General features: G+C 46.5%; 1 protein-coding gene across 3 annotated transcripts in view; it reads left to right on the top strand.

Annotated features, from left to right (window-relative positions):
• The window catches only part of WDFY2 (WD repeat and FYVE domain containing 2), a 113,641-nt gene extending 99,021 nt beyond the window's left edge, over positions 1–14,620 (top strand). The window contains exons 10-13 of one of the 3 annotated variants that reach the window (XM_084618009.1): positions 1,175–1,305; positions 2,391–2,499; positions 12,562–12,633; positions 14,361–14,620. In XM_084618009.1, the coding sequence (XP_084474135.1) occupies positions 1,175–1,305; positions 2,391–2,499; positions 12,562–12,633; positions 14,361–14,384 (336 nt within the window). In that variant the 3' untranslated portion in view covers positions 14,385–14,620. Of the gene's footprint in view, positions 1–1,174; positions 1,306–2,390; positions 2,500–12,393; positions 13,509–14,360 lie in introns of those variants that run through there. The other 2 variants (XM_084618010.1, XM_084618011.1) reach the window with 2 other exon arrangements.
• Positions 14,621–20,946: the final 6,326 nt, after the last annotated feature.

Genomic DNA, 20,946 nt, shown 5'->3' with positions numbered 1-20,946 from the left:
GAAAATTGCCAAAGGCGTTTCCAGGCCTGTTTTATTAGAAAGGATTGTAAAAAAGCTGAGGAGAATCTGCTCACTTGATTTTAGATGGACAGTGTTTACATGGGCAATGTCAGGCATTCAGTTTAATACTGAGATGTAATCTGGCGCTCCAACAGTAACCAATGCAGCGTTCCAGTATTACAAAGCCAGCATGGAGGGGAAACTCGCTGTCCCCTATAATCCTAATGTATGATCCCAGAGCCCAGCTCAGTGTGTGAGATCCTACTCTGGTTTGCTTTACGTGAAGTATTGCTGCTCCTTTTGTTGAGACTGAAAAAGTGGCAAAAGGGACCACATTGAGCTGCCTGTCAGGAATGTATATTTGCATGTGTGTTCGTATCTGAGATCATATTTGAAGAGGCAGAAGGATTTGCCCAGTGTCCTGAAAGTAATTGTATAATACTGATAAAAAGATAGTAGTCTCCTAATGATACACAGGCAATTCTCGTAACACTGATGTGCCTTGCATGCATTGATTCGCCCACACACTAATGAGAATACTCTTTTCCCCCTGCACCCCACGCACAAAAGAGAATATCCAGTCAGAAGATTTTTGCCTGGTCAAAACACCAGGCTGAGAAATGGTTCCCCAAAGATGTTTAGTCTAGCTAGTGATACAGACTAAAGTAAGTAAAGTAGCTGTGGTCGAAATTCACCACATAATAATATAACTAGCTCTTATGTAGCTCTTTTCATCCACCACTCTCAAAGTGCTCTAAAAAGGTCAGAATCCCTGTGCCTCACTTCCCCGTCTGTGAAATGGGTATAGAGGAAGCGATTTGGCCAAGGTCACCCAGCAGGCCGGAGGCAGAGGCGGGACCAGAACCCAGCTCTCTAGTCCCATTTCGGTGCTCTGTCAACTAGGCCACACTGCCCCCATTTGGCCATCGATAGTTGGCTTACGCCAGGTGCTTAGCTGATGTAGTTGTTAGTGAAAGGTAATGAAATGCAAAATTGAGACTAGTTTTTTCCTACTATTCAGCTTTTTCTCCTTCTGCCCCGATTGGGGGTTCAGAGAATTTGCTTTGGCCCCAGGTAAGTTCTGCTGAGGCGAATGGGTGAAGTTAAGAGGAGATCACTGCTGTGCTTTGCTTTGTCCATTTTAACCAATCCTTTTTCGGCTTGCCTCTTTCAGCATCACTGCCGGAAGTGTGGGAAAGCAGTGTGTGGCAAATGCAGCTCTAAGCGCTCCTCCATACCTCTGATGGGATTTGAGTTTGAAGTGAGAGTCTGCGATACCTGTCATGAATCGATAACGGATGAGGAGTAAGTCTAAACAATGAGCCCAGTTGCCTCAGAGGAGGCTTAATGAGTTACAGAACTCCTCAAGGTGTACTCCCCTGTACTGCACTCTGCTCAGAGTCAACCAGATGGGAGTGTCTCAGAGCTGTGCAAAGTGCTTTCTCCTTTAAGAGGTCAGGCCATCGGCCTCCATAGCTATGTGTAGAGCTGGGAATTAGTATCCTCCTTTATATGACTATAGTGTTCTTGTGCTTCATTTGCTGTGTTCAGTTCTGCATACCTCATTACTAGAAAGAGAGACAGTTTGGAGGGAGTTCAGGAAAGAGCAGCAAAAACGTTCTGGCGGCCGGAGGAATTCATTTAATTAGCTCCTAATTTCTCTTTCTTGTGTGTAACTTGATGCAGTGTCCTGCTGTTCGGAATACCAGGACTTGTGGTACACATCTGTCTTATATCTGGGGATGCTCCCAGAAATGGAGTGTTGGGAGATTTTTGTATCTCTGAAGGAAAACCTGTAATTCCAGGGAACTACAATCCTTCATAGGCTGTGTCTGTACTGCATGGTCCTTATGGTGGCATGCAGAGTACATACACTGCACACATCCCTAGCAAGGTATAAATAGCAGTGTAGATGGGGAGGCACTGCTTAGATGAGTAAAGACCCCTGAACCCTGTGGGTATGTGCCCTCCACAGCTCTCTACACTCCCAAGCAGTGCCTGCCCCCTCTACACCACTAAAACCAGCCGTGTAGCATCCCGCTGCTTCCCTATCACATGGAAGACTCTGGTAGCAAGGAAAGGCTCCAGTCACCGCAGCAGCAGCTCTGCCAGAGCCTTTCACTGACACATGTAGCTTCACACCACAGCATGGGAGCAGCCCACCTTTCACTGCGGCGTGTAGCTACATGCCACCACTAGTGGTGTGCTGTGTAGACATAGCCATAGAGAGACCATGAAGCCATCTTCTCTCGCTCAGTAATTAAGTTGAGTCACTGAAGAAAATCAGTTCCTTACATTAGTGTTCAAATTCTCATTTCTTCCTTTGTGCATAGTTCAGGACAATAGTGCAGACGCTGTCTCCTTGACTCTTGATCTTTGATCTTCTTTAGACGTGCACCCACAGCCACTTTCCATGACAGTAAGCACAACATTGTCCATGTACACTTTGACGCAACCAGGGGATGGTTATTGACTTCCGGGACAGACAAGATTATTAAGGTAGGACTAAGGAGACTGCTTTAGTTCATTTTCTGTCTTTTTTTTCCATGTCCCTTCTTCCTCCCACATGATTTCAGGTCTAAGTCCCCCTTTCTTGTCAATAACAGACTCATGGTCTAGGGAATCTCTAGGCTTTCATCATACACTGCTGTTTCTCACCAGATATTTTTCACAGCCATTCAGAGATTGTTTCTGCCCAGTATGGATCATCAATGTCCTTCCATTGGGAGTTGTGCCTGCCTTTCACAAGCAGGTGCCCTCTACAATGGAATTGTTCAATCAGGGAGTTGGTACAAAAATTCTCGATTGTCACCCTGTCGATCAGAAAGCTGTGTTGATGCAACACGTTCTCCTCTCTCATAAGTGTCTGGCCTTGTCTTGCCGCCGGCATCGCAGAGGATGAGAAGATTGTTTCAGATTAAACTGGTCATTCTGTGCGTGGTATCCACCAGGCTGGCTGGGACACTGTTTAACTGACTAATTTTACACATAAGTCAGTAAGTTCCTTTGTGCCTTTCCAGCTGAGTAAGGACAATATTATTTCAAACATATGCTATCTATTGTAGTATTCATACTAACAAGGGAGTTGATAAGAAAATAATGTGCAAGACTAATCTGAAATGCCAGTTTCTTCTCGGCGTGCTTGTTCGTGTTCATTCCATGTTAGGTGTGTGTACTCGTCACATGCACTGGTGCCGGAAGTTTTTCCCCTCAGTGGTATCTGTAGGGGACCAGCTCTGGCAGCCCCTGGAATGGCACGTGTTTGCCACAGTATAAGGGGCACCACTGGGCACCACTGTCTCCTCGCGCCCTCAGTGCCTTCTTCCCACCAGTGACTGTGCTGGAACGTTCCTTTGCTTCAGCAAACCTTGTCTTCTGTAGAACTGTTCGTTGCAAACCTTTCTATTGGACGTACTCCTTATGGAGTCAGCACTGACACCAACACTGGAACAGCCGAGATCGGACTCTGTACACAGTACCATGCTGTCTGTATGGAGCACCCTGTGGGTACTGTTGTCAGACGGCAATCCACCTCCCTGGCACCGCCCAGTAAAAAGAGGAAGACCAGGAGAGGTCGGTCGCTTGCTTGCAAGGGCAAGGAGAGGGCAGGAGGCAAGCCTAGACCCATGAAGGGCAGCTCATCGCCTCCAAGTGGGAGTCAAGCCCCGGCTTCAGTTGTGCAGATTAGCCTATCCCAGGATGCGCCGGCCACTCTGGACAGTGGCATGGGAGTCCAATACCTGGCAATGCTGTCCACCCCGGAGGCCCTGCAGGTGGCGCAGGATATCTTGTCCCTGCCAGTGCTGCCCACAAAGGTGATGACAGCTCCCAAATCAAGGGGTAAGCTTGCCTTTGGACCACCATCTCGATCCCCGTCAGTGTGGCACCACTCGCCACCTCAGGGAGTGTCCCACCAGTGCTCGCCTGTGCAGAGCCACCACACCTTGGACGTAGGGGTACCTACCAATTGGAGCACTTGGCGCCAGTCTCTGGACTCCGGCCATCGCTCTGCGGGCTGTATACATCATACCTCTGGCGACTGATGCTGACCTACTGAGGCACGTTCATCCCCGGTACCAGGAGCGTCGCTCACCTTCGGATCGACGCCACTCCAGTGGAAGCCTCCATTGGGACTCTCAGTACTGGTCACTGGCCTATAGTCAGAGGTCACCATACCAGCGTCAACTCTCGTCATCGCGGCGTCAGTCACGTTCTTGCTCCCGCTCTGTGGACCGGCACCAGTCGGGAAGCATTCGGCATGGATCACCGGGGTACCATTGTGGATCCTCTGAACGCTGACGCCGGTCACCGGGATCTCAACGCAGCGCATTGTCACCCATGTACAGATCCCACTCGGAGCGTGGCAGTGTATGCAGCCAGGACTGAGAGGCCTGGTCGGCGTTGTTGTGGTCCCAGTCTCCAGAACATGGCCCTCCATCCCTGGCTCGGAGTTGGACTAAGAACCCCTGCAGGCAGGGCAAGGTCCTCCATTGGCACCGCCAGCACTATTGTTGCCCCAAGATCAATGGCCCATGCCATGGCACCATTGGAACCCGGGGGGGGTTCACACAGCCACCACAAGGGCATAAGTCAGTGTCGGGAGTCTCCGACACCCTCTGCCACAGTCTCCTGCCCACCTGAGATGGAGGCCCCCGGGCATGGGACCCTCCCAGGTGCAACAGACAGGAGAAGAAGGCCATGCCAAGCAGGGCATGGAGGCAGTGACTCCTGCTGTATCTGCATTCACTTTCTCATCCCCGATGAGGCCATCATGGGACCCCCACCTACCGTCCCCCCGGATGACACCAAAGCTCATCAGGAGCTTTTGAGGAGAGTAGCCTCGAACATGGGGCTAGAGACAGAGGGGCTAGAGGAGCCCTCGGACACCCTATGCAACTTCCTCAGCTCAGAAGCCTCAGCTAGAGTCACCCTGCCAGTACGTGAAGGGGTGGCAAAAATTACCAAGGCCCTCTGGCAGACTCCCTCATTGCTACCCCCTATTTCCAAGCATGCGGAGTGAAAGTACTATGTGCCTGCAAGAGGGCATGAATATCCTTATACCCACCCTTTTCCAAACTCGTTAGTAGTGTCTGCAGTCAACGAGCAGGAGAACCTGGAACAACTGCGGGCTACTCACAAAAATAAAGAGGTAAAGAAATTGGACCTTTTTGGGAGAAAAGGTTTATTTGTCGTCAAGTCTGCAGCTGAGGGTGGTGAATCATCAGGCCCTATTGGGCTGCTATGATTTCAATATTTGGCAATTGATGGCCAAATTTGCCTATTCCTTCCTGGAGAACCACAGAGAAGAGTCCCAGGCCATCCTGGTAGAGGGGCAGGGAGTGTCAACGGCGGCACTGCAGGCAGCCTCGGATGCAGCTGATTCTGCAACGTGAACCATGGCTTCAGCCATAACGATGAAGAGGGCGGCATGGCTGCCATCCTCGGGCTTGTCGATGGAGGTCCAACAGTCCATCTAGGACCTCCCCTTTGATGGTCAAGCTCTGTTTGGGGAGAAAACAGACGATAAGCTAAACAGGCTGAAAGACTTGGCTTACCCAGGTGTCGGGGTATCCTGATCTACTTGTACCTCAACAATTGGCTGCTCAAGTGTCACTCCTGGTCCCAGGTCCAGGACACGGTCGTGATACTGCTGAACACATGCAGGAGACTGGGCCTTTTGATAAACAAGGAAAAATCAACATTAGTCCCTGTAGAAAGAATAGCGTTTATCCGGGCAGTCCTCAACTCCACCAGGGCAAAGGCGTTTCTGCCAGACAGGTTCCAGATGATGAGAGACCTCGTCGCTGGAGTCTCTGCGTTCCCTCTCATGACTGCCAGGGTCTGCCTATGGCTCCTGGGCCACATGGCGATGTGCCCGTATGTCGTCCGCCATGCGATGCTCCGGATGCAACCCCTCCAGCAATGGCTGGCTATGGTCTATGCCCTGTCCAGGGATCACCTGGATAAGGTTACCACCATCCCACCAGAGGTACTCACCATGTTGCAATGGTGGACTAACCCCAGAATGGTCCTCGATGGATCCCGTTCAATAGCCCGCATCCTTCGGTGTCGCTGATATCGGATGCCTCAGACCTCAGCTGGGGAGCACACCTCGGCGCAATGCGGACGCAAGGTACATGGTCCACAGAGGCGATGATGTTGCATATAAATGTCAAAGAACTCAGGGCGGTTCGCCTAGCCTGCGGGGTTTTTCTCCCGCAGTTAACCGGCCGAATGGTTTAAGTGCTGATGGAAAATATGGCCTTGATGTTTTACATCAACAGGCAAGGGGGAGCATGCTCATCTGCCCTCTGTTAAGAGGCAAAAACAACAAGAAGTCCTTGTGGCACTTTAGAGACTAACAAATTCATTTGGGCATAAGCTTTCGTGGGCTAGAACCCACTTCATCGGATACATGGAGTGAAAATACAGGAGCAGATATAAATACATGGGGGGGTTGCGTTACCAAGTGTGAGGTCAGTCTAACTCACCCCTACTCTACTTGCCCGTACTCTACTACACTGATGACATCTTCATCATCTGGACCCACGGGAAGGAGGACCTTGAGGAATTCCACCAAGATTTCAGCAATTTCCATACTACCATCACCCTCAGCCTGGACCAGTCCACACAAGAGGTTCGCTTCCTAGACACTACATTGCTAATAAGCGATGGTCACATAAACACCACCCTATACCAGAAACCTACTGACTGCTATACTTACCTACATGCCTCTGGCTTTCATCCAGACCACATCATACAATCCATTGTCTATAGCCAAGCTCTAAGATACAACCTCTGTTGCTCCGATCCCTCAGACAGAGACAAACACCTACAGAATCTCTATCAAGCATTCTTAAAACTGCAATACCTACCTGGTGAAGTGAAGAAACAGAGTTACAGAGACAGAAGAATACCCAGAAGTCACCTACTACAGGACAGGTTCAACAAAGAAAGTAACAGAACGCCACTAGCCATCACCTACAGCACCCAACTAAAACTTCTCCAGCGCATGATCAAGGATCTACAACCTATCCTGAAGGATGATCCCTCACTCTCACAGACCTTGGGAAACAGGCCAGACCTCGCTTACAGACAGCCTCCCAACCTGAAGCAAATACTTACCAGCAACTACACACCACACAACAAAAACACCAACCCAGGAACCAAACCCTGCTACAAACCCTGATGCCAACTCTGTCCACATATCTATTCAAGGGACACCATTGTAGGAGCTAACCACATCAGCCACACCATCAAGGGCTCGTTCACCTGCACACCTACCAATGTGATATATGCCATCATGTGCCAGCAATGCCCCTCTGCCATGTACATTGGCCAAACTGGACAGTCTCTACGCAAAAGAATAAATGGATACAAATCTGATATCAGGAATCATAACATTCAAAAAACAGTAGGAGAACACTTCAATCTCTCTGGTCACTCAATAACAGACCTAAAAGTGGCAATTCTTCAACAAAAAAACTTCAAAAACCGACTCCAGCGTGAAGCTGCAGAACTGGAATTACTTTGCAAACTGGATGCCATCAGATTAGGCCTGACTAGAGACTGGGAGTGGTTGGGTCATTACAAAACCTAAACTTAACTTCCGCAATACTAATTTCTCCCTACTGTTACTCACACCTTCTTGTCAACTGTCTGTAATGGACCACTCTCTTAACACTTCAAAAGTTATTTTTCCTCCCTTGATATCCTGCTGTTAATTGATTTATCTTGTTAGACTGACGGCACACTTGGTAAAGCAACCCCTCATGTATTTATATCTGCTCCTGTATTTTCTCTCCATGCATCCAATGAAGTGGGTTCTAGCCCATGAAAGGTTATGCCCAAATGAATTTGTTGGTCTCTAAGGTGCCACAACGACTCCTTGTTGTTTTTGCTGATGCAGACTAACATGGCTACCACTCTGAAACCCTGTTAAGAGGCACTCCACCTATGGCATTTCTGCATCCCGCATGCAGTCCACCTAGATGCCTATCAGCTTCCCAGTGTCAGGAACATGCTGGCAGATCGCCTCAGCAGGTCTTTTTCTCACCACAAGGGGTCGCTCCACTCAGAAGTGGTCCAGATGCTCTTCCAGAGGTGGGGAACTCCCTAAGTGGGACCTGTTCACCACCAGACAGAACAGGAAATGTCATCAGTTTTGCTCCCTGCAGGGCCTTGGCCTTGCTTTCCCAGGCACCTTTCTCCTATCCTGGTCGGGGGTCCTCATGTATGCATTCCTGCCCATCCCACTTGTCAGCAGAGTCCTGTCAGAAATCAAGAGGGACAAGGCTCGAGTCATTATGATCACACCAGCATGGCCACACCAGCATTAATTCGGCACACTGTTGGATCTGGCAGTAGCTCCCCTCCATTCCCCCCCCCCCCCCCCACCCAGGGCGACCTCCTGGACCTTCTTTTGCAAGACCACAGTCACCTCCTGCACCCCAACCTCTCCTTCCTCCACCTCACAGCGTGGATGCTGCATGGTTGAACCCAGAGGAGCGAGCCTGCTCCAGGGTGATGCAACAGGTCCTTTGGGGAAGTAGAAAACCCTCCACTAGAGCAACTTACCTGGTGAAGTGGATGAGGTTCTTCCATTGGGCATCTGAACATAGCGTCTCCCCAGCATGCTCTTAGAATCATAGAATCATAGAATATCAGGGTTGGAAGGGACCCCAGAAGGTCATCTAGTCCAACCCCCTGCTCAAAGCAGGACCAATTCCCAGTTAAATCATCCCAGCCAGGGCTTTGTCAAGCCTGACCTTAAAAACCTCTAAGGAAGGAGATTCTACCACCTCCCTAGGTAACGCATTCCAGTGTTTCACCACCCTCTTAGTGAAAAAGTTTTTCCTAATATCCAATCTAAACCTCCCCCCCCGCAACTTGAGACCATTACTCCTCGTTCTGTCATCTGCTACCATTGAGAACAGTCTAGAGCCATCCTCTTTGGAACCCCCTTTCAGGTAGTTGAAAGCAGCTATCAAATCCCCCCTCATTCTTCTCTTCTGCAGGCTAAACAATCCCAGCTCCCTCAGCCTCTCCTCATAACTCATGTGTTCCAGTCCCCTAATCATTTTTGTTGCCCTTCGCTGGACTCTCTCCAATTTATCCACATCCTTCTTGAAGTGTGGGGCCCAAAACTGGACACAGTACTCCAGATGAGGCCTCACCAATGTTGAATAGAGGGGAACGATTACGTCCCTCGATCTGCTCGCTATGCTCCTACTTATACATCCCAAAATGCCATTGGCCTTCTTGGCAACAAGGGCACACTGCTGACTCATATCCAGCTTCTCATCCACTGTCACCCCTAGGTCCTTTTCCGCAGAACTGCTGCCTAGCCATTCGGCCTCTAGTCTATAGCGGTGCATTGGATTCTTCCGTCCTAAGTGCAGGACCCTGCACTTATCCTTATTGAACCTCATCAGATTTCTTTTGGCCCAATCCTCCAATTTGTCTAGGTCCTTCTGTATCCTATCCCTCCCCTCCAGCGTATCTACCACTCCTCCCAGTTTAGTATCATCCGCAAATTTGCTGAGAGTGCAATCCACACCATCCTCCAGATCATTTATGAAGATATTGAACAAAACCGGCCCCAGGACCGACCCCTGGGGCACTCCACTTGACACCGGCTGCCAACTAGACATGGAGCCATTGATCACTACCCGTTGAGCCCGACAATCTAGCCAGCTTTCTACCCACCTTATAGTGCATTCATCCAGCCCATACTTCCTTAACTTGCTGACAAGAATACTGTGGGAGACCGTGTCAAAAGCTTTGCTAAAGTCAAGAAACAATACATCCACTGTTTTCCCTTCATCCACAGAACCAGTAATCTCATCATAAAAGGCGATTAGATTAGTCAGGCATGACCTTCCCTTGGTGAATCCATGCTGGCTGTTCCTGATCACTTTCCTCTCATGCAAGTGCTTCAGGATTGATTCTTTGAGGACCTGCTCCATGATTTTTCCAGGGACTGAGGTGAGGCTGACTGGCCTGTAGTTCCCAGGATCCTCCTTCTTCCCTTTTTTAAAGATTGGCACTACATTAGCCTTTTTCCAGTCATCCGGGACTTCCCCCGTTCGCCACGAGTTTTCAAAGATAATGGCCAATGGCTCTGCAACCACAGCCGCCAATTCCTTCAGCACTCTCGGATGCAACTCGTCCGGCCCCATGGACTTGTGCATGTCCAGCTTTTCTAAATAGTCCCTAACCACCTCTATCTCCACAGAGGGCTGGCCATCTCTTTCCCATTTTGTGATGCCCAGCGCAGCAGTCTCTTCTCTTGGAATACCTGCTCCTCCTGAAGAATCAGGGCCTGGCCCTCTCTTCTGTCAAGTTTCATCTAGCTGCCATCTCGGCTTTTCATCTGCCAATCCAGGGTAGATCGGTGTTCTCACATGAGATGTCCTTCAGGTTCATGAAAGGCCTCGAAAGGCTTTTCCATCTCGTTAGGGATCCTGTCCCGCAATCGTACCTCAATCTTGTTTTCTCCAGACTCACAGGTCTGCTATTTGAACCCTTGGGCTCTTGTTCCCTTTCTCACCTATCGTGAAAAGTCACTTTCCTTGTGGCAGTGATGTCGGCTTGACGAGTGTTGGAGATTAAAGCCCTAAGCTCGGAACCACCTTACATGGTCTTCTAAAAAGACAAGGTGCAGTTGCAACCCCATCCGACCTTCCTGCCAGAGGTGATGTCTTCCTTCCATATCACCCAGGACATCTTCCTCCCGGTGTTCTGACCTAAGCCGCACAAGACTGATGAGGCGAGGTGGCTACACGCCTTGGACGTCCACCATGCCTTGGCGTTTTACCTGGAGCATACCAAACCCTTTCGCAGGTCGATGCAGTTCTTCATCACGACAGTGGACAGGATGAAGGTCCTTTCAGTGTCCTCTCAGAGGACCTCCAACTGGATTACCTCATTATGACGTTGTCTGATTAAAATATAATTATGTAAGCCATTATTTCTATCACTGTGTTATACTTGCAACAAATCTTATACAGACTAAAAATCGTGGCCAGAAGGGGTTAAACAGCTTGCAGGCTGGATGACCCAAAGCCAACCTTTAAAGTCATGCTAGAAAGGTATGGGAACTTTGAAATGCAAATCTGTGAAGTAATACTAATTGTGTGTATCTTGGATGCTACCCATGTAAACAGACAGTTCCTGTTTGTCACTATAACATGAGCAAGCACTCGAAGAAGAAAAGACAGTTACCTTTTCCATAACTGGTATTCTTCGAGATGTGTTGCTCATGTCCATTCCATGACTCGCCCTCCTTCCCCACTGTCGGAGTTTCCAGCAAGAAGGCACTGAGGGTGGGGGGAGCTCGCAGTGACCCTTATACTGTGGCATACGCGCGCCACTCCAGGGGGTGCCAGAGCTGGTCCCCTACGGACACAGAGGGAAAAACTTCTGGCACCAGTGCCTGTGACGAGCACACACAGCTAACGTGAGTTGCTCATGTCCATTACATCTCAAAGAACATCAGTTATGGAAAAGGTAACTGTCTTTTATCCTGGCCAGTCCTGATTCAGGTCATGGGCCATCCACGAGCAAGAAATTCATAAAACCAGTCACTTCACTGAGCTTCATACCTGGAGCTCTGATGTGGCAGAAATGGGGGAAATAAAACAGTACCTTCTTTTAATAAAAAAAAAAAAAAAAAAAAGAAAAAGAAAAAAAATCCAAACAGCTGAAGAATTGAAGGAATTGTTCTGTATCCTTGTGCCTGAAAAACTGAAAATGTGTTAAGTGCTAATAAGTGGTGTACAGCCTCAATAGATTGCTAGGGTGGAATGTTTTTGTCTTAAGCAAATGTCTCAAATTTCATTTAAAAATACACTGTAAAGTTCTCATAGCACAAAAAATCATTGTACAAATTCTGTCTTCTATACACCACCCAATTGCCTTGGCTGTTTTTGTGTAATAGTGATGGAAGATAGATTTTGTCACCTGTGCAACTTAAAAATAATTCTTACACTGAGACCTTGGGTGCATTAGCACTAGTAAAACAGAGGTTAGCTATCTAGATGTAGCTTACCTTGACAAAAGGAAAGGACTATAGCTCATAATCCTAGAATCATAGAATCTCAGGGGTGGAAGGGACCTCCGGAGGGCATCTAGTCCAGCCCCCTGCTCGAAGCAGGACCAATCCCCAGCTAAATCATCCCAGCCAGGGCATGCTAATCAGACATGTAAGCAAAAGTGCTGTGTTCTTGGTTTTATGTTTTGGCTTCTCGTAATGAAGGATTTGTTTTAAGTTAAATGAGTTAAAACGAGGTCAAACGTTTTCAAACCTTTGGAGAAAATGCTTCTCGTATTAACAGAAGAGCACAATACTTTCCCCTAGGCGATTACATGCATTCTTGTTGTTTTTAACAGTTGTGGGATATGACACCAGTAGTGTCTTGATGATACGCCCGTGGAACTTAAAGGCGGTATTTACTGAAGAAACAGATTTCCTAACTCTAATCGTATTGCAGAAGATAAAATGCTGCGTGTACATGGCAGATAAGGAAGGAGCTAACACATCTGTGTTGATTTTTCAAGGCATCGGCTCGATCAAGGTTGAACATTTGCACGAAGACTCTATTTCAACTTGTTCTCAAAATATCCGAGAAGGTATTTTTTTAACTAACGGTTTGTACGATCGGTTCAGTTATTTTGAGTTTATCTGGAAAATCTGTGTGCCGTGCAATTTAGTTTTTATATTTCATTACGTTGGTATACTTGTTGCTTTGTGTGAAAGGGTTCTTTGTTTTGTGTCTGGGCTTGTAAGAAAGTTTCCAATCGCAACATACTGTACAAAGCTATCAGAGCTCCCCAGAGAGAGTACCTATTTATTCTTGATGTTTTTGCTAGCAGCCTCTTCCGTGGAGCAACTTTGAGCAGCGCCTTTTCTTACTGCATCGTAAAGGATCTGTGGAACCATTGCACCTTTCCGAAAAGGGATCTTCCATCTACTTGTTCTAGCAAATATCACCTTGAGATGGCATTTTATTGTTGCATAAGATGAAATTCAGTTCCTTCTGTCTCTTCCTTTGCCACGCAGGTTGCAAAATCAAGGGGCTGGGTTGCTTAGCAACTAATCTTACAATAACTGAAATAGTTTTCCAGCCCAGAGCATTAACAAGGAGTGTCCAGACCAGTTTGAATTTGATGAGGCTGCACAGGCTGCTTCAAATTAAATTGGCAGCAGCTTGTAGAACTGTGGAATTGTATAAAAGGGCATCTAAGCAGGCTTCGTCGGGCCCAAACAAGCCTGTTTCTTCCTCACAAAGCATCATGTCAGTGTTTACGTCTGTCTCTTTTGCTAGAGAGAATTTAAACTTTCCCATTTCCGCTCCCCACCCAGTTATTTATATTTATTTTAAAATTGCTGATGGTTTTTATTAATCATGTATATAGTCCAGAAACTAATGTGGCTGACTCACACCGTTGTCCTGCTGTCCGGTTTGGCAGTTTCTTTTTAAAAATAAAAATGATTAAAAAACCCACCCTGGCCCAAATGACCTTTTTAAAGGGATATTGTCGAGGTTCATAGGTGGGGGAAATTGTCCTCCTTCCACAGAGCTCCCATCTGGAAGGTCCTTGCTTTCTGGATTCCTGAATGTTTCGTTTATAAATAAATTATTATGGCCATGCTTTGAAGAAACTAAAAGTGGAAAGACTGCAGCACGTACTGCCGGACCTTTCATATGGGGCCACTATTTTACCCACCACTATTTTACCCACCAAAATGGAGGAGAACCAGAGACTCCAACATCCACAAGGTAGGCACCATGATCTGGGGACATGGATACACAACTGGTGATCAGCAAGTCAGTGGCACAAGCTAGGTCTTCCATGTGGCCTTGAGGTGACTTGCCCCTCTCTGTGCATCATTCCCCCACTGTAAACTGGAGTGTAATGATACACACCCACTTTTGTAAAGCAGGCTGCGGATTTCAAGTGCTGTAGTGCTAAGTGTGCTATTATAGCTCTGCAAACATCTACTCTTGCCCCTTGCCTGCAGTAGGTAACTTTCTTTTAAAGTGGGTGAATAAAATATAATTAGTTCTTCACCCATCATCAGTTGCCCTAGTAAAGGGTGAGTGAGTAGGTGTGTGCGCGCGCCACGGCTGGTCCATCTTCCTGATAGTTCTGTGTTTTGCATTATTTGCTCTATATGTATAGGTTTGCCAATCCTCATATTCTCCTTTTTAAAGTGACCCTACTCTCGCTTTATTGGACATGCTGCCAAGTATCTGCTTCTCCTCTAAGCAGCCCATTTTAACATATATTTTCAAACATGATAAAGGCTTAGCTAAAAGAATCTTTTCTAATGTAAATGTTAATTCTTTTGCAAGCCATCCTGCTTTCTCTCATGGTAGCTGGCTGCTGATTTTATCCTCGCACTGGAAAACCTTTCAAAGGTGGGTCATTACGCCCTGTTCCATATTGTATGATGACTAAGGCTACAATTCAGTCACGGATATTTTTAGTAAAAGTCATGGACAGGTCGTGGGCAGTAAAGAAAAATTCATGGCCAGTGACTTGTCCATGACTTGCACTATATACCCCTAATGAAAACTTGGGCCAGGGGTAATTTTGGGGGGTGGGGCCGCCATGGGTGCTAGGGGCGGGCACGAGCACACAGCCCAGGACCCCCGCTGGTGCTTGGCGGAGGGGAGAAGGTTGACAGGGCTGGCAGGCTCCCTACCCGGCTCCGTGTGGCTCCCCGGAAGCAGCCGGCATGTCCCTGCAGCTCCTAGCGGAAGGGGATGGGAGGGGAGGGAAGGCCAGAGGGGGCTTCTGTGTGCTGCCTGCCCGCCCCACGAGCACCAACTCCACAGCTCCTGCTGGCCAGGAACCTCAGCCAATGGGAGCTGCGGGGGTGCTGCCTTCAGGCAGGGGTACTGCGCAGAGCCCCCCTGGCCCCTCTGCCTAGGAGCTGCAGGGACATGCCAGCTGCTTCTGGGGAGCTGCCCCCCGCCCCAGGTAAGCGTCATCCCGCACCCCAGCCCTGAGCCCCCTCCCATATCCAAACTATTGTTGTTGATGGGCAAAGTCACAGAGGTCACTGAAAGTCCTGAAATCCGTGACCGACATGCAGCCTTAATGATGACTGAAATTTCTTCTGCTGAAAAAGCTATGCAAGATAACTCAGTGGTTTGCCAATGTCCAAATGCTTGTTGCTTAGCTGGGGTGAAACTGCTGAATTATGCTACTCCACAATACCTTGGAAGGGTCGGGCTACTTTCCTAAAAACAAGATCCACTTTGCTGCTGCTCTGAACAAGTATGTAGCGGGATGGGTGAAACATCCGGAAATACTGGGCAAAGCAACTCAGACCAGTATCTTTCATAAAAATGTGTACACTTAGCTTTGGTCTACACTACAGAGTTAGTCAGTGTAAGGCAGCTTACGTCGACCTAACTCTGTAAGCGTCTACGTTGGTGGGAGCTACTTTTTAATATCAGTTGCCCACTACACTGACTTAATAACTCTACCTCCAAGAGAGGCGTAGTGCTTCAGTCAATGTAGTTAGGTCAAGGCAGTGTCAGTGTAGACACTGTGTTGCTTACATCGCCCGTTGCTGCCTTTCAGAAGCCGTCCCACAATGCCCCGCACTGACAGTTCAATCAGTGCAAGTGCTCCTGGTGAGGACGTGCACTGCCAACACAAATTGCGTAGTGTGAACATGCAAAAGCAATTTAATTACTGCGGTGGCTGTACATTGACAGCACTTAGGGCAACTTAATTTTGTAGTGTAGACATGCCCAAAGATAAACACTAAGAGGGCAGTTCAGCATCTGGTGTAAATTATAGTTCCATTGAAGTCTGAGGCGCTAACAATTTACACCAGCTGAGGATTTACCCCTGTGTCTTTTAGCCTCTCCCTCATAGGCGCTGTAAGTACAAATCCACCAAACAAAAAATTAAGCAGAGTTTTTACCCTCCAAAATGGAGGAGAACCAGAGACTCCAACATCCACAAACCCCATTTGGCTGTAAGAGGGTTTGACTGTACTGTGAAAAAAGACTTCTCTGCAAATTGTAATGAAGTCCTCTTCTTGATCTTTACAATTTAAATGCTGTGGATGAGAGACTGAGAAATCCCATTTTGTGGGTTGGTTTGTTTGTTTGCGTCTTTGTGCCTAGAAAAATTTCTGATTGGGCAGTTCAGGGTTCAGTCTACTAACAAAAAGAATTGTCTTGTCTGGAGGATGCATAAGAGTTAAAGGGGGTCTGTTCTCCTCTTGATGTAATCACATAGCTCTCATTGGAGCTACGTCTTGTGTATGTGAAGGGGAAAATAGATCTGTCTCACTTGAACTGCAGCTCCTTTATCTCCCAAATAAAAGTACAAGGATTCAACAGTGGGAGAGTTAAGAGGAATGTCCAATCTCTGGGATAAGAGTTAGGCCTTGTCTACACTATGGGGGGAGATGGATCTAAATTACGCAACTTCAGCTACATGAATAATGTAGCTGAAGTCTACATAGCTTAGATTTACTTACTGCGGGGTCCACACTATGCTATGTCGACGGAAGACACTCTCCCATCGACTCCCTTGTGCTTCATTCCGGTGGAGTATAGGAGTCGACGGGGGAGCCATCTGTGGTCAATGTAGTGGGTCTTCACTAGACGCACTAAATTGACCGCTGATTTATCAGTCGCCACATGTCTATTCACCCCGTAAGTGTAGACAAGCCCTTAGTATCAGTTTCTTTCGGCCCTTTGATCAGCATGGATCACAAAATTCCCGTTGCCTACTCCATTCTTTCAGTTATAGCTGTGAGGAGAAACCCTCAGTGCAATTAATCTATACAATTATCCTTTTTCTTTTTATTTGAAGGTGAGCAAAGGGCATCTTTCAACAGGGATGTTAAATTACATCCTAAGAAGTACAAGCAGAAATCCTCCATTTTCTTGGGGTAGTTGATTACAGTTGCTGTTTATTTTAGTTACAGGATTTTTCCACTGCATGAATGCAGAAAACACTAGCCTTCCTCCACTCTTAAATTTAAATTTATCAGATTTTCATCGATCCTCTGTTAGCTTTTTTTCCCCTTCAGGGAATCTACTCAGTCTGTGTGGCTTAAAAACCAGTGATTACTGCAATGCTTACAGAAAATAAGCCCCACTATTATTGTACATTGCACTGAGAATAAATGAATGTGTTGGCAACTGACCTGAGGCAAGATATTAATGTAGCTACTTGTGTTCCTGCTCAGTACTGGTGAGTAAAGAAAGATATTTTCGCGGTGTGGGGTTGGAGGAGAAGCTGAGAAGAGTGTTGTTTTTCACTAAGGTAGGAACTAGAAATGAGATGAAATTAGGCAAAGGAAAATGGATGCTGACTACTAGCAACAGTTTTCTTAGATAACAGCAGTCGTTTCCCGAGGATAGAAGAAACAAACTCATTGCATGGGTCATTTCCAACTGGACAGAGGGCTAACAAACCGTACTGCAGGGAAGAATTCTGCAGTAGTAACAAGAGACTAGATGATCCAATAGGTCTCTTTTCTCTCTATTTTCTACAACCTGATGGTGATCCTGAAGCTTTTTTGACCTTGGTATCAAGCAAGAAAAAAAAGGGGGGGGGGGTGGTCCTTACCACCTGGTGTGATCCTTGAAGTGGTATCAAAGGGGATAATTGTTAAAGCTTAGCCCTGGCAGGATTGTTTAAATATATATAGTATTGGGCAGAGGGTGGGGAGCATATTTCCTCAGTCTTGGGTTGGTTTGCTGAAGAGAAGGTGGGATGTCAGACATCTGAAACCAATTCTGTGTAGCCCCATCTAGTTGCAGAAAGAAACCATTGTTTTAAGCAAACTAAAGGAAATTATTGTATGTTCTCATAAGCAGATTGCTTCGTTTCATAAGACTTAAATGTAGGTGAAAAATATTGATATGATTTTTCTTAGCCCAAAACATTAGGGCTGCTATAACTATTATTTTAGAATACTGTGCAAGAATGTCCTTACTGTTTACAAAAGAGCTTGGGGAAAAAGGACCAGATTAATTATCAGCATTTAAATCTTTCTATTTTGTAGTATGTAGGAGCTAACTGCAATGAATGTGTACATATTCCACGTGAGTATCCTGATTCTTTACAGAAGACTGCATTAAACAAATGTTGCATATTTTTTCAATAAAGCCTTTTTCATCTTTTCACTATATGCCGTGCATACACTCGGATATGTTTAAAACAAAAACCACAACCCTAACCACATTTCTAGGAAGAAATGCTGACTTCCCTGAGCTCTAACTTGAAGTGGTTTGGGCATAAGAGATAAGTATCACTTTATTATATACAAGCTTGCTGATTTTTGGATGAGCCAAAAGTCTGGCAAAGCACTGTGTGAGAGCAGATATGTTACAGAATCACTTGTGTGCGGTGGGGCCAGATGGAAAAGATGGGGCCAGATTTTTCCTCATGATCTCACACATGAATGACAGTGGGAATCCTGCATGCATTTGAGGAAAAAACTTTGCCTCCAGCTTGGGACCAATAAAGACCCAAAATTGTAATCAAGATTCAAAGAGATTCTCCCTTAATTTTGTGTGGCTACTTCAGTATCTTCACTTGGATGCGGTTTTTTTGTTTGTTTGTTGCACTTTTTTTTCCCCAGGCATCTCTGAATTTCTCCATTCTGTTTATTTGTGTTCAGTGAGACTGAAATCTTTTCCTGTTGGGGACAGAACTCAGAGATCCATTGGCAAAATAATTCGCTCTTTCAGCACTGTTTTCTTTTGAATGTTCTCACACTGAATTAAGAGTGGAGTTGCATAATAGTCAACAGGATACAGAGCTGAACCCAGTTCTGCTGTTTTAGCCTTCTTTATTAATCCCAGCATGCCCAGAGGTCCCTGTCAGGATCGGGATCCCATGGTGAGTAAGGATGGTCCTGGTTGTTAGTGCTAGCCTGGGACTCTGGAGACATGGAGTTCAATTCCCTGCTTTGCCAGAGACTTCCTGTGTGACCTTGTGCAACTCACGCAGTCCCTCTGTGCCGAAGTTCGCCATCTGTATAGTGGGAGCTATAGCATTTCCTTACCTCACTGGGATGGGATGGAGAGAATACATTAGACTGAGACACTCCAATACTACAGTAATGGGAGCCATATAACATAATATTTTGTGAACAGTCAGGACTTCCTTGAGCAGATCTGAAATGCCCCTTGCCATTTCTCTAAGAAGATGAATAGCACTTCTGTGTCCCTCTACCAAGAAATTGTCACTGGTAATTACTTGGGATTGCGGTTCCCAGTCAGTGGAGTACTGATGAACATGGAAAAATGGAGTTAAGTAAATGTAGATAGACAGGGATAAAGTGGACCCCTGGTGTTCAGGGTAGAGTAAAATCAATAGTTTGTCTTTAACACTGCTCATCTGGTCACTTACAGCACATTCGTAAAACTCATTCCCTCCAGTTTGGGCCTTGGTAAATGTTCAGTACAAAAATAATATTGCATCAGAGATAAATATGTAGCCCTGATGGTTCCTTAAGACTAGGACAAAAGCATACGAGCCACTTGATGATAAATTGCACTTACCAGGCATCCATGTGGTAATATTTCTGCCTTAGAAAAGTTGATTTTTATTGATCAGCTAATGGTATGATTCGTTTTTCCAAAGGATGAGCATTGTTTTTCACTTTCCCTTTATTTTATTCAGTCTGTTCATTATGTTGAGCAAATAAAGCTCTTGCTTACCTCAGATTGGTAAGTGATTCTACTTGGTAGTTTATAATTCTGTTTATAATCCAGCTACCACTTTGCCTTGTGGTTCCTATATGTAAATGCATGTCTCCAAGATGCTTTAATATGTTCTTCAGCACGAGTTTTAGCAATTTACTAAATTTATTTCCATCAAAATCTGTCTTTAACCTCTCCATCCTCTTGCTTTGTTTAATTTTTAATAGGGAAAATTGGATATACAGTCTCATCTGATATACATCTGCCTGTTCTCTCTATGCCGAAATAAAACTGACTTCTTCTAAACAATGAGTGAACAAGGTCATTCTTTAAATGAGATGGGTTTTCACTTACCACACTTGGAAGGGCCTGAGCAGCCAATGAGAGTAGGATATGTGGGCTGCCAGATTCTTAGCATCTTCTTGATTGGCAGCATAACTTCCCAGCTCCCACTAAGGTTCCAGAACTTTTCCTGACTGAACTTCTTGTCTTTACTTATTAAAGAGTTAATAGCAGACAAACTGGCAGAAGCAGGAAAAACCCAGCTTTTTCTGAAAGCTCCTCTTGTGGTGATGCCCAGGTACACAGGCTCTACAAGGTCTCCCTTTATTTTATCAGCCTGTCTTCCCCATTTGATTAAGCAGCTGAGTGGCATATTGGTGTGGCTGGGGGGTCTTTGACCAGGTTAGCCACACCAGCCCATTATCTAGGGCCTGGTCTACACTACAAACTTAGGTCAATGGAAGCCGCCTTATGTCTCCCTAATAATGTATGCCTCTACACTACCAGGTCTCTTCTGCTGACCTAACTCACCTGTAATGTCGACTTAATGACTCCCCCTCCGCAAGAGGTGGTGTGCTTACACAATCCTGTGTCAACACTGCCTCTTTGTCTACCCATCAACATTGATGTAAGTCGACTGAATTGGCCTCCAGGAGGTGTCCTACAATGCTCCTTTGTGACCGCTCTGGAGATGGTTTTCAACTCCACTGCACAGCAGCCAGGTACACAGGAAACCGCCCCTTCCCTTTTAAAGCTCCACAAACTTTTGAATTCCAATTTCCTGTTGGATCAGCGTGGAGAGCTCACCAGCCCAGCTGATCATGGGGATTCAAATGCACTCCAGCCTGGAGTACACAGGAGGTGGTGGATCTTATTGGTCTGAGGGGAGAAGAGTCTGTGCAGGCACCGCTCTGATCCAGCCGAGAGAGACATCTACAAGAAGATCACGTGGGACGTGGAGGAGCAG

The sequence above is a fragment of the Lepidochelys olivacea genome (genome assembly GCF_965140295.1).
Source record: "Lepidochelys olivacea isolate rLepOli2 genome assembly, chromosome: 1".
Lineage (NCBI taxonomy): Eukaryota > Metazoa > Chordata > Testudines > Cheloniidae > Lepidochelys > Lepidochelys olivacea.
The sequence above is the reverse complement of the archived record's forward strand: the minus strand, read 5'-3'. Positions and strand labels throughout refer to the sequence as shown.